Source organism: Acomys minous (assembly GCF_964271855.1).
Source record: "Acomys minous genome assembly, chromosome: 17".
In the NCBI taxonomy this organism is placed as follows: Eukaryota; Metazoa; Chordata; class Mammalia; order Rodentia; family Muridae; genus Acomys; species Acomys minous.
Genome location: NC_140500.1, coordinates 29,690,280 through 29,706,696, shown reverse-complemented (window position 1 = coordinate 29,706,696; position 16,417 = coordinate 29,690,280). Strand labels below are relative to the sequence as shown.

The following is a 16,417-nucleotide window of genomic DNA, read 5'->3' as shown; positions in this document are numbered from 1 at the left end:
CACACCCAGGTATGGCTGCACGAGCCTCCTGACCCAGCACTGGCTGATAGAGCTGGATCTGGAGAGCTGTCTAGCCGATCAACAGATTCAATAGGGCCAGCTGCTGATTCAGTGAGACTCTGTCTCTATCCCAGCCAGCTGTTTCCGGGGAAGTCTTAGCTGTTGTGTGGGTTCTGGATGGGCAGTCGAATTTTTCTTTAAAGTTGCAGAGTGTACAAGTGCAAGTATTTGATATGGAGGGAAGTCTGCTCCCTCCACCTCACCCCCCAGATTACCCACACTTAGGACAACATTATCAGGGCTGGAGAGATGGCTCAGAGGTTAAGAGCACTAGCTGTTCTTCCAAAGGTCCTGAGTTCAATTCCCAGCAACCACATGGTGGCTCACAACCATCTATAATGAGATCTGGTGCCCTCTTCTGTCCTGCAGGAGTTATATGCAGGTAGGACACTATATGTAATAAATAAATAAAAATTTAAAAAAAGAAAGAAAAACTAACAACAACACAAAAGCAAAAGACAACATATCATGAAACTCCTGGTTTTGTTTTTGTTTTGTTTTGGTTTGGTTTTTTGTTTTGGTTTGTTTTCCGAGACAGGATTTCTCTATGTAGCCCTGGCTGTCCTGGACTTGCTTTGTTGTAGAGGAATGTTAATTCAGAACATGGCTGTTCTGGCAAGAGATCACATCCAAAGACCTTCTAGGCCTGTGTGATCTGGCTGGAATACAAACACACCTTTAATCCAGGAGAGAGAGGCAGACAGACCTGAGTTCAAGGCCAGTCTGCTATAATAGAGCAAGTATCAGGTTAAGAAAAGCTTAGGTCCAGGTGTGTGGTGATACACACCTTTAATCCCAAATGAAGGTAAAGTTAGTTTGTAGAAGGAAGCACCCATGTTTGAATATGATATCTAATTGAGTGGCAAAAAGAGTGACAAATCAGAGATTTGACAAAATAGGATCCTTTCAACTCTCAGGAGAAAAGAGAGGAAAGGGAAACTACTTAAGAGGAAGTTTTACAGAGGGAGCAGGCAGCTTTACCAGGACAGTAATAGAGAGATGGGTTGCAGCGAGAAGTCAGGTAAAGACAGGACGAGCCAGAAAACGAAAAGAACCTCATTAGAGCAGATTGCTGAGTTCATGCGAGGCCAAGCAGAGCAATTCAATCAGAAGCTGAGAGCAGCCAGTTTGAATCAGCTGAGAGAGAAGCCATATTAAACGAGTCAGCTGGGAGAGGAGTTTGAGCCAGAACAGCTGAGTTGAACCAGCCAGCCCAGAGCTCAGAAAGAACAGGTAAGGGTGAGATTATTAAGCAGTAAGTTTCCGAGGCTGAAAACATTTCTAGGCCTAGGTTAGATTGTATGGAGGCTAGAAGCTTAGGTTAGCAGAAGGAGGCAGTAAGCTTCCCAAACAACAATTGGGCCAGGAGAATAAAAGTTACTTTTACACTTTGTAAACTGGACTGACATCGAACTCACGAAGATCCGTCTGCCTCTGCCTCCTGAGTGCTGGGATTAAAGGCGTGCACCACCATACCAGGCCATGAGACCCAGCCGTGATTTTGTACTGGTCAAAAAAATTTTAAATAAGGTAGGGTCCAATCCAGTTTGGGCCAAAAGACTCTTCAGAGCTCCCTGGAAAGCAGAGGCCATGCCTAGACTTAGGGCCTGTGGTGGCTCACACATGCTGATTGTCAACAGGTTCTAGAACCACCTAGAAGATAAACCTCCGGTGGTGGCAACCCAGTCCTGGGCTGAATACAAAGGAGAAGCTGGCAGAACACCCGTGTCCGTCTCTCTGCTTCCCAGCTGCGGGGGCAATGCATTCGGCTGTCTCACTTACCCCACCACGATGGACTGTCCCCTCAAGCCCAGAGCCACAATAAACCCCTCCTGCCCTAAGTGGTTTTTATCAGGTATTTTGTCAAAGCTGTGAGGAAAGCAGCTAATAGAATTGGCATCTATGTGACTGTCCTGTGTTAACACAGCCCCAGGCCAGGGGCTCTCAGCAGGCCAGGACCCGTCCCCCCGAAATCCAAACAGCCAAGAGGTGAGTGGCGAGACAGGAAGGGAATCTATTTCAGTGTGGCCATCTCTGAGGACAGACATCTAGGGCCCAAGCTCGGCCTGTGAGATGCTAAGCGCTGTTTTAGGGTTAAGTAGAGACACAGACAGGCCAGGTGCGCACATGGCTAAGGGCCAGCTTGGCCGTTATTACCTCAGGTGATAGTGCTTGAGGGATGCAGTTTGGGTGTCCTGTGATAAGGTGTTTGGTGTCCTGTCTGCCACAAAGGTGTTGGGTGTCTTGTCAGTCATGGGGGCTGGGTATGCTTTTGTGGGGTGTTGGGCGTCCTGCTCTCAGTTTGTTCTCCCTAGGATTTGAGATCAGCTGCTGAAGGAAAAACAAACAAACAAAAAAAGCAAAGAGAAGTGGCCCCTCTGTCAGAAGACAGAGGAAGAGGGTGAAGGACAGTTTCAAAGCACTTCTGTTATACTAGGGGGACTTGTGGCTTTAACTTTGATTTATTATTATTTAATGTGTATAGGTATTTTGCCTGCAGGTATGTCTGATCACTCTGTGTCTGGTGCCCACAGAGGCCAGAAGACGATGTTGTATCCCCTGGAACAGAGTTACGGATGGTTGTGAGTTGCCATGGCGGCGCTGGGAATTGAACCAAGCCCTCTGCAAGAGGAACAGGTGCTTAACAGCTGAACCATCTCTCCAGCCCTTTTTTGTTTGTTTCAGTTTTGGTTTTGTTTAATATTCTTGACAATCAAAAGGTTACTGCACAGGTTTTCTACCACTTGGCTGCATCCCCAGCCCTCCCGTGTGCCGTCAAGTGCAGACACAGGCGTAGGTGCTTAGACCTTTCGAGTCCGTGTCTCCCCCCTGCCCTAGACTTCCCCTCTCAGGTCCCTCGCTCTTTTCACATCAAAAAGTTATTGTGTTCAGTTCAAATTCACAGTTTTCTTCGTATCAGTGAATAATGTTCTTCGACTCCAGTTATAGCAGGTGCTCATCCATCTTAAAATCATAACTGCTACAGGGCGTGGTGGCGGGACCTGTAATCTCAGCACTTGGGAGGCAGAGGCAGGCTGGTTTCTGTAAATTCAAGGCCACCCTGGTCTACAAGAGAAACTCCGACTCAAAAAACCGGAAAACAAAACAAAACAGTTGGAGAGATTTAGTTGTAATAAATGTTTCGTTTTGGGTTTTGGGTTTTGGTTCTGTTTTTCCGAGACAGGGTTTCTCTGTGTACACTTGGCTGTCCTGGAATCACTTTGTAGACCAGGCTGGCCTCGAGCTCACATCAGCTGTCTGCCTCTGCTGGGATTAAAGGCATGCGCCACCACACCCAGCCTGAATGTTTTGTTTTATTTTTAACCCAGGGAAGTTTTGTTGTTGTTGTTGTTGTTGTTGTTGTTGTTTAACTTGGGGGTATGATACAGGGGACTGGACCTAGGATCTCTTAAATAATAGGCAGGTGGTCCTCCCACTAAAGTATATGCTCTGTGACTTTATTAGTTTTATAAATTTTTATTTACTTTTGTTAATTTTATAATTTGTTTATAGTAAGTTAAAGAGAAACCATACACTTTAAAAAAAAAAAAGTCACAATTAAGTACCATTTAAAGGCAGTAAAGCTAAATGTCCTGTCCCAACCACCCTCATGGCCAGCATTGCATATAAACTGCTTACGAGGGGCTTGTCACTGTGTCGGGGTGGCCAGTCGCGTGGAAGCCCCTCTCCTGGATGGCCCTGTAGAGCGTGATGTACTTAGAGGCCAGACGCGTCCTCGGGATGACGTATTTTTCTGTGAACTCACTCTTGTCCAGCTGGTCTTTGCCCTCCATGGCAAGGATGCAGTTAATGAAGGTGAGGGCGAAGCTACAGCAGTTGTGGTGGTTCTCCTCATACCTTGAGGAGACGAGTGAGATGCAGTGAGGTAAGACAGTCAGGCTGGCCTTGAACTCCTGACCTCAAACAGTCCTCTCACCTCAGCAGTGGCAGGGTAGCTGAGGCCACCATGCTGGCCCCTGAGAATGCTGACATTAAAAGCTGCTCAGTGGGCGGGGCATGGTGGCGCATGCCTTTAATCCCAACACAGAAGCAGCAGAGGCAGGCAGATCTCTGTGAGTTCGAGGCCAGCCTGGTCTACAAAGTGAGTCCAGGACAGCCAAGGCTACACGGAGAAACCCTGTCTTGGGGAGAAAAGCTGCTTGGTGGTAAAGGCAACTGTCACTAACCCTGACAATCTCTGGGACTCACATGATAGAAGGAGAGAACCAACACTTTCAAGTTGTCCTCTGACCTCACACATGTGCTGTGGTTCACACACATACACACACACACCAGAGGCAGATAAAATAAATGAATAAAATGTAAATTTTAAGTTTTTTAAAAAATAGAGACCAGGCATGGAGTTCATCTCTTTAGTCTGCTCTTAGCAGAAGCAGACAGATCTCTGTGAGTTCAAGGCCAACAAAAGCTGCATAGTGAGACCGTGTCTCCAGAAAAAAAGAGTGAAGAAGGAAAAAAAACTGAGAAATTAATTTCAAATTGCTGAAACAACAAGTATTTTTACACTGTAAGCAATGTTTTTAAAAAATTTTAAGAGTATCAGGCATAGTAGTAGTACAGGCCTTTAAGCCCAGCACTCCAGAGACAGGGGCATAAATAGATAGATCCCTAAGAGTTTAAGCTGAGCCTGGTCTACACAGTGAGAACCTGTCAAGAAATAAAATAATTACAGGCGGTGGTGGCACACACCTTTGATCCTAACACCCTAGGCAGTGGTAGGCAGATCTTTGTGAGTTGGAGGCCAGCCTGATCTACATAGTGATTTATAAGACAGTGAAGTTACATCTCAAAAAATAAATACAGAAGTATAATGAATAATATAAAATGTTCTGTGTGTGTTTAAAAGTACATTCTCATAGCTGGGTACAGTGACACTCCCCTGTAATGCTAGCACTCTAGAGGTTGAGACAGGAGGTCAGTGATCCTATAGCCAGCCCATGCTACACGGTGAGACCATGTCCTGGGGAAAAAACACTGAGGCTAGAGGGATGCCTGGCCTTCCAGAGGGCTTCGGTTCAGTTCCCTGCACCCACACAGCAGTTTACAACTATCTGTAACTCTAATTCCAGGAGGTCAACATCCCCATCTCACCTCTTCAGGCACTGCATGCATATACACTTACACCCAGACACATTTAAACTAAATAAATAAACACAAGTTTAAAAATAAACCTTAAGGGCTGGAGAGATGGCTCAGTGGTTAAGAGCGCCACCTGCTCTTCAAGAGGTCCTAGGTTTAATTCCCAGCAACCGGGTGGTAGCTCACAACCATCTATAATGAAATCTGCTGCTCTCTTGTGTAAAGCACTCATATGCAATAAATAAAATAAATAAATCTTTAATAAATAAATAAACCTTAAGAGCCTCTTGTTACACCAGTGAAGCAGCTAAGCCGGGCACAGAGCTCCACGTGAGCAGCCAGAGTCATCGCCTTACACGTTAGTGTTTGCTGACCTGCTCCCCCGGAAAACCTCCGTGGCACAACCTGATCGCTGAGGCCAAGTGACTGACAAGCAGCAGCTTTCTGGAGGAGGGCTTTATATGGGCTCCAGGACCCATGCAGGCCTGTGAGGAGTCTGGTGGCAGCAGGACCATAAGGTTGCTGCTCACACCTCCAAGGAGCAAAGGGCACAGTGGGACAGGAAGGAAGGCAGACTCCAAACCCCAAGGCCAGTCACAAAGAGACCAGCTCCTCAGAGAGAAATTTTCTTTTTTTTTTTTTTTTTTTTTTCAGTTTGTTTTTGAGACAAGGTTTCTCTGTGTAGCCTTGGCTGTTCTGGACTCACTTTGTAGACCACACTGGCCTCAAACTCACAGCAATCCGCCTGCCTCTGCCTCCCGAGTGCTGGGATAACTGTGTGAGCCACCACGCCTGGCCTTTTTTGTTTTGTTTTGTTTTTCAAGACAGGGTTTCTCTGTGTAGCCTTGGCTGTCCTAGACTCACTTTGTAGACCAGGCTGGCCTCGAACTCACAGAGATCCACCTGCCCCTGCCTCCCAAGTGTGTTGGGATTAAAGGTGTGCACCACCACTGCCCAGCTTTTACAAGGAAATTTTCTATCAACCAGATTTAACTGTTCTCACAGATTGACAGTCTCTGGCATGGACTGTACTGGAAACAGCAGTGACCACAAAGCCATGAGTACGCCATTTTGTGTGACAAATGGATGGCAGTGGCTTCTGGTCTTTCTAGACACCTACCTGTGAGGCAGCCAGGCCAGCGAAGCAGAGAAGTCTTCCAAGTACTTGTCCCACTGGTCCATCAGCCCAAACATGCCGGGCTGCACTAGTGGAACGCTGAGACTCCGTTCCCACCCTGCCACGTCTCGCTGTACGCCTTGTGCATTGTAATTATACACCACCCCTGAAAAGCCAGAGCAGAGTCAGGCGCTCTGTGACAGGTGCTCAGAAAAAAAAAAAAATGACAGTAGCTATAAATCCTGTAAATCTGGGCCACTCTTGTCTGCTACTGTCAAAGCAGATGTCTGTCTAGAACAGTGGTCCTCAGCCTTCCTAATGCTGTGCCCCTTTAACACTGTTCCTCATGTTTTGGTGACCCCCCCCAACCATTAAATCATTCCATTGTTACTTCATAACTGTAATTTTGCTACTGTTATGAATCATAATGTAAAGATCTGATATGCAGGATGTCTGATATGTGACCCCCCCAAAGGGGTCACGACCCCCCAGATTGAGAACCACTAATCTAATGAGATTTAGAGGGTTTCATTATTTTAGAGGGTTTCAAATTTTGTTGTTGTTGGGGTCAAACCCAGGGCCCCATGCATGGTGGGCAAGTGTCCTGCCACTAACTTCTCCTGGGACTAGCTCAGAGGCCTCTGAACTAAATCCTGCCTACCTTACCCGGCGGGTAGTCTCCTGTGTTCGCTTAGGTGCTCGAGGTGGGACCAAGGGCCAGGCGAGGGCTAGGCAAGGGCTCTGACACAGCCACTTCCCAGGCCATATTTCTAAAGCAAAAGACTGCAGCCCTCACCACACCCTGTTTCATTCCCGAAGAGTAGTGGGTTGAGCGTGAGAGCGGGAATCAGAAGCCAAGGGTCCACGCTCTGATTCAAACACAAGAACTGATACCCTGTTCGACTCAACCTCTGACCATCTGTTTCTTTCTCTTAAAATCCAACACAGATGTGTGCGGGTTTGTGAGGCTCTTTCTGAAAAAAACATTAAGACCTTTCTAGGAGTCAGGGGTGTGGCTCAGTGTCGGTCATGCAGGAGGCCCTTGCCTAGGTTCCACTCTGGCACCTCTAAAACGGTTTTTTTGTTTTGTTTTGTTTTTGTTTTTGTTTTTTAGTCTTCTAAACACAGAGACTATAAGTAGTGCTGACTTGCCAAGTCACATGACCTACTTTGCTTGCAGTAGGAAAAGGCAGGAAGTCAGAGTGAATGTGTTATTGCTGTGACCTCATCCTGTCTGGAAACCCTCCTTTCCCCTACTGGTATTGTGGGGTTTTCTTATACCAGAAAAAAAAAAATGTAGGAAATGCTCACCATGTGTGTTAGTGATTCCAACGTGCAGATCAGACTTCCCGTCATACTCCCTGAAACAGAGGGGCACTGTTTGCAGTGGGTGTTATTTTGATGATAGTAAGTCTTGCCACAGAGCCCAGGCTGTCCTGGAACTCAGAGGCTTCCTGCCTCAGATCCCGGGGCTCTGCAACTGTAGCTGTGCCAACTTGCCCATCAACACTGTGTGCCAAGCATGAATATGAGGCATGGGCCTCCCCCTGTAGGCTGTACCAGACCTTGCCATCAGCTGTAGGCTGGCTAAAGGGTACGGCAGAAGTAGGACTACACACACACACACACATACACACACACTCTCCCTCTGGGAGTCCACTCACTGTCCCACATCTCAGAGGTCCCCAACCTCCCTTTTTTGTTTATTTGGTTTGCTTTGGTTTGGGGGGAGGTGTTTATTTTGAGACAAGGTTTCTCTATGTAGCTCTGGCTATCCTAGAACTCACTGTAGACCAGGCTGGCTTCCAACTCAGAGAGCCTTCTGCCTCTACCTCTGAGTGCTAGGATTAAAGGCGGCACCACTGCCACAGCCACTGCCGCCACCACAACCCAGCTTGGTCCTTGGCCTTCTTGACCACAGCCCAGTACAGCCTGTGGCCACTGCACTCCCTAGATTGTTGGTTTTGTACCATTACTCTGTTGGCTTGAGCTTTTTCTGGTTTGGGCTGGTCAGTTCTGGGATCAAACCCAGGGCCTTACTCAAGCTCAACACATGCTCTCTCTGTCCCACACACACCCTGAAAAGCGTTCCTTTATATTTGTTTGTTTGTTGCCTAATACCAAAGCTCACCATGTAGCCCAAGCTGGTCTCGAACCTATAACCCAACATTAGCATTTTTGTTAATGTACGTGAACAAAATCAGGGGCTTCACCATGACACTTTCTGGCACGTATACCATGTGCTTTGATTCGACTTGCACACCCTGCTCACTGAGTTATTCCTAGGAGGGCACAGTCCTGGTGTCAGATCTCAACGGGGTGACCTGCAAGCAACCCCAGCTTTATGATGGCCAAAGACGTGGATGCCTGCCCCCACTTCTCCGTCAGCCCCAGGGACAGTTCTGAGCTTATGGAGACCTCAAGGCCTCAGAGTCTAGACCCTAAAGTGAGCAAAAGTGTGTCTGTGTCGAGCGCTGGTTTCGTAGCTCTCTGGGTACTCCGAGCACCTCACTCTCCAGCTCCATCCTAACCAGATCACCCTCCTCCCCTCCCTCCCTCCCTCCCTCCCTCCCTCCCGCAAGTTTTCAGTCATGTGACAGTTCACTGGGTGTTGACACTAGGCCTGCCTCTAGCAACACAGGAAAGCATGAGGCTCTGCCCTCACGGCTTGCTTCCGGAAGGATCCTTTCAGTTTTAGTTCAGGAAGTCTGTGTTTTCTTTAGTTTGTGATACTGGAGACTGAAGTTCAGCAAATCTTAATCAATTAATGAGGATGACAGGGGAAAAATACAAAGTCTATGTTAACACACGCCTGGCCACGCTTCTCCTATAGCCCCTTTAGACAGGTCAGGGGAAGGCCTCCTCTGCTCTTCTGGACAGTAGCCTTGGCTTGGAGAGTGGAGTTCAGGCCCAGTGTCAGGGCGTCCCACTGACCAGGCTCCTTTGTGCAGTCCATATGCTGCCCAGCCATGAGCAGCAGGGCTGACCAACCCAACCTCATTCAGACAGAGCCTGGAGAGCCCCTGGATCATGCCTCCTTCTCCTTGTATCACAAGTTTTGTGGGACTCCAGGCAGAGTTAACTGTATGGATGAAAGGGAAGGAGTCTGTTTGGAGAGTCCTGGGGGCCAGGGCTGCCTTGGTTGTTGGCAGCTGCCGTGGCATATGACCTCTTTGTTCATTCTGCCTGTGCCCATCAGAATTAGCATTTGCCAGAGAATAAACGGAAGCTCGTTACGAGAGCAGGAAAGAGGGCGGAGAGCCAGCCTTGCCCTTTATCAGGGACCCACTCCATCAATGATGGCATAGTCTTTCCTGAGGACGTTAGTCAAGGGGAGAATCCTGTCCTTAGGAAACTAAGGAAACAAATGCTGGGAGGATCAGGAGTTCAAGGCCAGCCTGGGTTACACAGCAAGTTCAAGGCTAGCCTGGGCTAAGCAAACAACAACAAAAAGTTGAAGGTTTTGAAGCAAAAGAGATGATGGAAAAATGAGGATTTGGATCTACCCAATGGATTGAGGAGTGACAGAAAATATGAATAACTGAGAAATATAAAATAATACCTTCTCTTGAAAGGTAAATGTATGAATCTAAAATTAATAACAACTCACTTATATGTAGGTTTTCCTTGTTCTTTTTTAAATATTGTAAATTTTTCAAATTTATTTTATGAGTACAGGTTTTTTGCCTGTATATGTGTATGTGCACCATTTAAGTGGAGAACCCACAGAGGTGAGAGGAGAGACTTGGATCCCCTGGAACTGAAATTACAGAAGGTCATGAGACACCATGTAGGTTCTGGGAGCTGAATGTGGGTCCTCTTTTGGAAGAGTAACCAGTGTTCTTTTAACAGCTGAGCCATCTCTCCTGCCTTAACACTTGGCTTTTTTTGGTTGAATTTTCAAAGTTAACATTAAATTAATTTTGCAGTCTCAGGAAAAAAAAATATACTGACTTTTCTTTCCCCAAGGCACAGTTTCCCTGTGTAGCCTTGGATGTCCTGGGACTCGTTCTGTAGACCAGACTGGCCTTGAACTCACAGAGATCCACCTGCCTTTGCCTCCTTCGTGTTGGATCAAAAGGTATGCATCATTACTGCTTAGCTATACTGACTTTTTATTGGAATTTTATTAATCTACATGTTTTATAGACTGGAAGAGTCTCATGTGTTCGTTCATGTCTGTAATCTTAGTACTCACGAGGCTGAGGCAGGAAGATCATGTGTTCAAGGCCACCCTGGTCAGTACAGCAAGTTCCTGGCCAGTCTGCAAAAGCCTGTTGGACTGTGGGGAAGGAGGTTTGGGGGGAGGTGACTTGTAGAGGAATTTTAATTCAGGCAAGAGATCACATCCAAAGAGTTTCTAGGTCTTTGTGACCTGGTTGGAATACAAACACACTGAGCAATGTTAGCATGCACCTGTTTGTTTATTTTTGTTTTTCCGAGACAATGTTTCTCTGTGTAGCCTTGCCTATCTTAGACTCCCTTTGTAGACCAGGCTGGCCTCAAACTCACAGCAGTCCTCCTGCCTCTGCTTCCCAGGTGCTGGGATTAAAGGTGTGCACCACCGTGCCCAGCTAGCATACACCTTTAATCCCAGGAGACAGAGGCAAGTAGATCTCAGAATTCAAGGCCACTCTGGTACAGAGCAAATTTTAGGTAAAAAAAAAAAAAAAAAAAAAAAAGGCTTAGAGCCGGGCATGGTGGCGCATGCCTTTAATCCCAGTACTTGGGAGGCAGAAGCAGGCGGATCACTGTGAGTTCGAGGCCAGCCTGGTCTACAAAGTGAGTCTAGGACAGCCAAGGCTACACAGAGAAACCCTGTCTCAAAAAAACAAAAAATAAAAAATAAAAATATAAATAAATAAATAAATAAAAAGGCTTAGTTCCAGGGGTGGTGGTACATGCCTTTAATCTCAACACTCAGGCAGGCAGATCTCTGAGTTCTAGTCAGTACTGTGAGGGCAGTTTGGTTGAATCAGTGAGTTGAGAGGCAATGCAAGTAGAGTTGAGTTTGTAGAGGTTTAGTTTGTGTAATTCAGAGGCAGTTTTTAACAGTAGAGTTTTACAGAGACAGGCTGAAGAGAAAACAAGTCAGATACATGTGAAGAGAGAAAGAGCCAGAGAATGAGAAGAAGCCAGAGAATTAGAACAGATTGCTAGAATTAGTTTGAGGCCAAGCAGAGAGTAATTCAGTGAGAAGCCGAGAGAAGCCAGAGTGAATCAGTTAGTTTGGAGAGGAGTTTGAGCCACAGCAGCCGAGGTGAACCAGCCAGCCAGAGTTCAGAAAGAACTAGAAAGGTGAGCTTATTCAGCATTAAGTTTCAGGCTGAAAACATTCTAGGGCTAGGTTAGATTGTACCAAGGCTAGAAGCTCCCAGGACTAAGTCTAGGTTAGCAGACAGAGGCAATAAATCTTGGAGGCAACAATTAAATCAGGTAAATAAAAGATTCTTTTATATGGGCTGGGAATGAAGCTTAGCTCTGAGCACTTGCCCAACATGTAGCCTGTATGAGGCTTTGGGGAACATTCTGCCTCTACCTCTGTAAAAGGAAGAGGAAATAAAAAGAAGAAAAAGGGAAGGACCCTTAGACTTCCTTGGTTTGGGTTTGGTTTGGCTTTTCAAGAAAAGGTTTATCTGTGTAACCAAGCCCTGGCTGTCCTAGAACTGAACTGTAGACCAGGCTGGCCACAAACTCACAGAGCTCCAACTGCCTCTGCCTCCCAAGTGCTGGGATTAAAGGAGCACCCAGCTTCCTTGTTAATTTAATTCACTCCATCAAGAACCATCTCTTAGGAATTGTACTTTGCTCTGCAGACTGTACCTGTTTGTCACATAACCTATGAGCTGTCCATTACATATTTCTCCAATAACATTCACTGCCTGGCTCTTCCCATTTGGCCAGTCAGCGCATGCTTTTCTCCTAAAACCGACTGAGTAGGTGCTTCATACGCCACGCAGTCTTTAACTACACAAATGTGTGCACATAGCCCAGGACCTTGCTCAAGGTAGACAAGCCACACACACCACCCACTCTGATGGACAAACAGGCCTGCAGATGAAGACATCTACCCAAAGCAACTCCACGCACACTGCATGGCACGGCACACGTCCTACAAAGCAGGTTCAATGACTGGCACAGAGCAGAAAACGGCATGCACGGTTCATCAGAACTAGAGCCACTGTACCTAAGGAAGGTCCCTCTCGTGGGTTTGAGGAGGAAGGAGCATTTCTCTTGATGCCCGTTGGAGAACGGATCTGAGATGCTGATAGGTGCGTCCTCTATCCTGGTGGAGCCCACTTCCCCGTGGCACAGGGGGCAGCATTGAGGCACACTGAAACTGTAGATGGACCTCTCGCAGTGCCTGAATTTAATTAGAGGCTTCCCGGCTCCTTCGAAGTGCATACCGTTTGATTCCTGGGCCACCAGGACAGGTTTCTGGAGACTTCCTTTTCCTCGTTAGGCAGCTGGTGAACGCCCACCAACTGAGTAACCTGATCGGCTGTGACATCATCATGGATGGACACTTCCAACGCTAAGCCAGGTAGATTAACCAGTAACCAGACTGTACCTGCTGAGCTCTTAAAGAGCTAGTTTTCATTTGAGCTGGCTTACCGAGTTGGAGACACGGCACATTTGAATCTGGTGACAGCCAGCGCCTTCTCATCCTTTAAAGCTGTACTTTTCCCTTTGCAACCTGTCTTGCCTTCCACCAACCTTTTCTTGTGGTACTAACAGTAGCTGACTGTGACTGCCTTCCTGCTGGAACAGGAACATAATTTACATGACAAGCCGGCACAGCGTGCAGAACAAAGTACAACCCCGGAGAGACAGTTCCTGATGGAGGAGAATTAAATTAACAAAGAAGTCTAAGGGTCCCTCCCCCTTTTTCTTCTTTTATTTCCTCTTCCTTTTTTACAGTGCTAGAGGTGGAACCCAAGCGTCATAGTCCATTCTCAGTCTGGAGTGGGCTCAGAGAGTCATCAGATAAACAGGGGGTGCATGGCCCCTCTCTCCCCTAGCTGGCAGCTGGTGCTCAGATGGCTCAGAACTCTCAAACTTGGAGAGTTACAGGCAGCTGGCTGTGTGACTCAGTGTTCCATCAGAAAGGGGCCAGTCTCAAGCTCCCAACTATTCACTAGGTACGGCTGGGTCCTGAGCCAGTAAGATGGGGGATTTGGAGAAGAACCAAGTCCCAGCTTATAGGGGAAGGGAGTAGGGATTTCTGGTGATTTAGGGGACTTTATAAGCCACTATCTTGCCAGGCCCTGGTGGCACACGCCTTTAATCCTCACACTCTGGAGACAGAGACAAGCAGATCTCTGGGAGTTCAAGGCTTCCTGGTCTGCAGAGCTAGTTCCAGGACACACAGGGCTACACAGAGTAATGCTGTCTCCAAAATAAATAAATATAAATATAAATAAAAACAAAACAAAAAAACCCCACTGTCTTACATCAAATGAGCAGGAGGCCATTTTTGCCTTTTCTCTTTGCTGGTGTTCTGTTGGCAGAATGGTACATTAAAAACTGCTTTGTGCCAGGTGTGGTGGCACACGCCTTTAATCCCAGCACTCAGGAGCCAGAGGCCCATGGATCTCTGTTAGTTCCAGGCCAGCCTGGTCTACAAAGTACGTCCAGGACAGCCAGGGCTATGAGAGAAACCCTGTCCCTGAGGGAGGGGGGAAGGGGGGGGGAAGAACCAAACTACTTTGTTTTCACTATTCTTTTGAATCTATTATCTTATTTCCCACTCTGTCTTCCTTCCTTTCTCAGATAAACAAGCTGCAATTGTTTCCCCAAAGGTACATTTCCCCCCAGACATCTCCATCTTACAAGGTAACTAAAATCGAAAGCCAAACCAGTGTACATTAAATAAGAGTAAATACATTAAAACTCTACCTTACAGGGAAGGAAGCTCTTGCTGAGGCATCTGAGTCCAGCAGTACATGGCAGCCTCAAGTCTCTGAAGCTGCGGTTCTCGACCTTCCTAATGCTGTGACCCTTTAATACAGTTCATGTTGTAGTGACCTGCAAGCATAAAATTATCTTTGTTGGTCTTGACCCTTTACGGGGTCAAACGACCCTTTTACAGGGGTCGCCTCAATACCAATTTGCATATCAGATATTTACATTATGATTCATAGAAGTAGCAAAATTACTGGTCTACAAAGCGAGTCCAGGACAGTCAAGGTTACACAGAGAGACCCTGTCTCAAAGAAAGAAAGAAAGAGAGAGAGAGAGAGAGAGAGAGAGAGAGAGAGAAAGAGAAAGAAAGAAAGAAAGAAAGAAAGAAAGAAAGAAAGAAAGAAAGAAAACCACAGAGAGGCATGGCTCCACACACAGCATTCATGGGTAACAGGTGCAGCGGCACCTGGAAGGGGAGGAAGTCAGACATCATCGTTAGGGTGTGCACCAGAAGTTGTGTTCCTGGCTGTGTACCAAGACCTTACAGAGTGCTGAGTTCTCATCAAACTGTACTGAGATGTGCTGGCTACAAACCACCTGTGACTTACAGTCATTGGCAGGGCGAGTCTACCTGACCACCGGCTGGAGCAGCCCCTCCACATGCCTGGGTGAGAGCTGCAGACACACCTGAGGAAGGCAGGGCTATCTTTAAAGATCAAGTCTGCTGTTCTTACTCGAGGCCACTGTGCAAAGCTCTGTCATTTCAGCTCTAGGCTTGACACCCATATAGAAAGTCTATGAACTCTGTGACAGATGCCTTTCTGAAAAATCATCTCCAGGTCTTCTGGCGTCCTGCTCTTTCAGCTTTCTCCAAGATGGCCCGTTTTAAGTTGTTGTTTTGTTTTATTTTGTTTCTCCCCAGTGCCTTCATCTTCAGACTCCTTGTAGCTTTTCCTCTTCCACTGCACACTGAGCTACACTCTCCTCATCTTCATCTTCTGGACAGCTGCCCTGCTGGCAGGGAACTGGAGGCTCCGTATCGGATGCTAAGGGAAGGTGTAGAGTTTGCATAGGGTGGGACCAAATGTCTTGGGATGCTGCCAGCCAGGTGAGCACCAGCCTCCCCACTCACAGCATTCCTCTAACACCTCTTAGACCCCAGTGGGCTGGATGAGGTTGGCACAGCTTGATTCCATGGTGGAAAGAGAGGGCCACTGTCTAAACCACCAAGTGAGGTGTAGGGCGAAGGAGACAGGCTGAGCTGTTCCCCCTCCCACACTGAATAGCTCGTCTGGACTCACATTGCAGAACTTGCTAGTCAATTATTCATATTTAGTTTTGTGTTTTCCCACTAGTCTGAGAGGCTCTTGGGCTTGGGGACTGCCCTTTTTTATTTTTATTTTGTCAGGAAAAAGAACACACAAAGTGTATCACCTTCAGGCAGGGATGGGGACAGCAACTCAGTGGTAAGACCTTTGTATTGTTTGAGGCCCTTGTATGTCCCTAGCACCAAAACAGAAAAAGAAAAAGAAATATTGTAAACCCCATAAAAATAGGGGGCAATTGTCTATTGGGGGCTGAGGCAATATGTCTTAATAAAATTTATTTAATGTACCAGGTTTTTAAATTTTTTTATTTTGTAAAGATTTATTTATTTTATGTATAAGTGCTCTATGTGTATGTATACCTGCATGCCAGAAGAGGGCATCAGATCCCAGTACAGATGTTTGTGAGCCACCATGTGGTTGCTAGGAATTGAACTCAGGACCTCTGGAAGAGCAGACAGTGCTCTTAACTGCTGAGCTATCTCTCCAGCACACACCAGTTTTGTTTTGTTTTGCTTTAAAGATTATCTTATGTATGTGTTCATTGTATGTGTCTATGTGGGCCAGCATTTATTTATGCACAGCAGGTGCCTGAAGAAGTCAGAGGGCATTGAATCCCTTAGAATTACAGGTTGTTGTAAGCTGCCTGCTCAGAGTACTGGGAACTCAACCTTGTGCACTTTCTCTCTCTCTCTCTCTCTCTCTCTCTCTCTCTCTGTCTCTCATTTTTTCAGATAGGGTTTCTCTATGCATCCTTCACTGTCCTGGAGCTCTGTAGACCAAGCTGGCCTTGAACTCACAGAAATCTGCATGCCTCTGCGTCTTAAAAGCGCACACCACCACTGCCCAGAGCCAACTTTTTTTAGACTCAAGTTTTCAAGTAGCCCAGGTTAGCCCAGAATGAGCTTAA

At 46.7% G+C, this 16,417-nt stretch overlaps 1 protein-coding gene across 3 annotated transcripts; it reads right to left on the bottom strand.

Moving 5' to 3' along the window:
• Positions 1-3,517: 3,517 nt before the first annotated feature.
• Positions 3,518-13,110, bottom strand: MKRN2OS (MKRN2 opposite strand). 3 transcript variants are annotated; one of them, XM_084765214.1, is made up of 4 exons: positions 13,062-13,110; positions 7,589-7,638; positions 6,281-6,443; positions 3,518-3,918 (listed from the first exon to the last, which is right to left on the bottom strand). In XM_084765214.1, coding segments are annotated over exons 1-4 (438 nt in total). In that variant the 5' UTR covers positions 13,064-13,110; the 3' UTR covers positions 3,518-3,695. The 3 variants fall into 3 exon arrangements, with proteins under 3 accessions (XP_084621340.1, XP_084621338.1, XP_084621339.1); XM_084765212.1 differs by lacking the exon at positions 13,062-13,110 and adding an exon at positions 12,465-12,784; XM_084765213.1 differs by lacking the exon at positions 13,062-13,110 and adding an exon at positions 12,685-12,780.
• Positions 13,111-16,417: the final 3,307 nt, after the last annotated feature.

What these genes read in the sequence shown, in the direction of transcription:
- MKRN2OS (XM_084765212.1), bottom strand. Translation starts at nt 12,682, where the DNA reads ATGCACTTCGAAGGAGCCGGGAAGCCTCTAATTAAATTCAGGCACTGC. An exon ending in ACGAGAGGGACCTTCCTTAG is followed by an intron (nt 7,639 to 12,464) that starts GTACAGTGGCTC and finishes CCTCTGTTTCAG; the next exon opens with GGAGTATGACGGGAAGTCTG. An exon ending in CTGGCCTGGCTGCCTCACAG is followed by an intron (nt 3,919 to 6,280) that starts GTAGGTGTCTAG and finishes CGTCTCCTCAAG; the next exon opens with GTATGAGGAGAACCACCACA.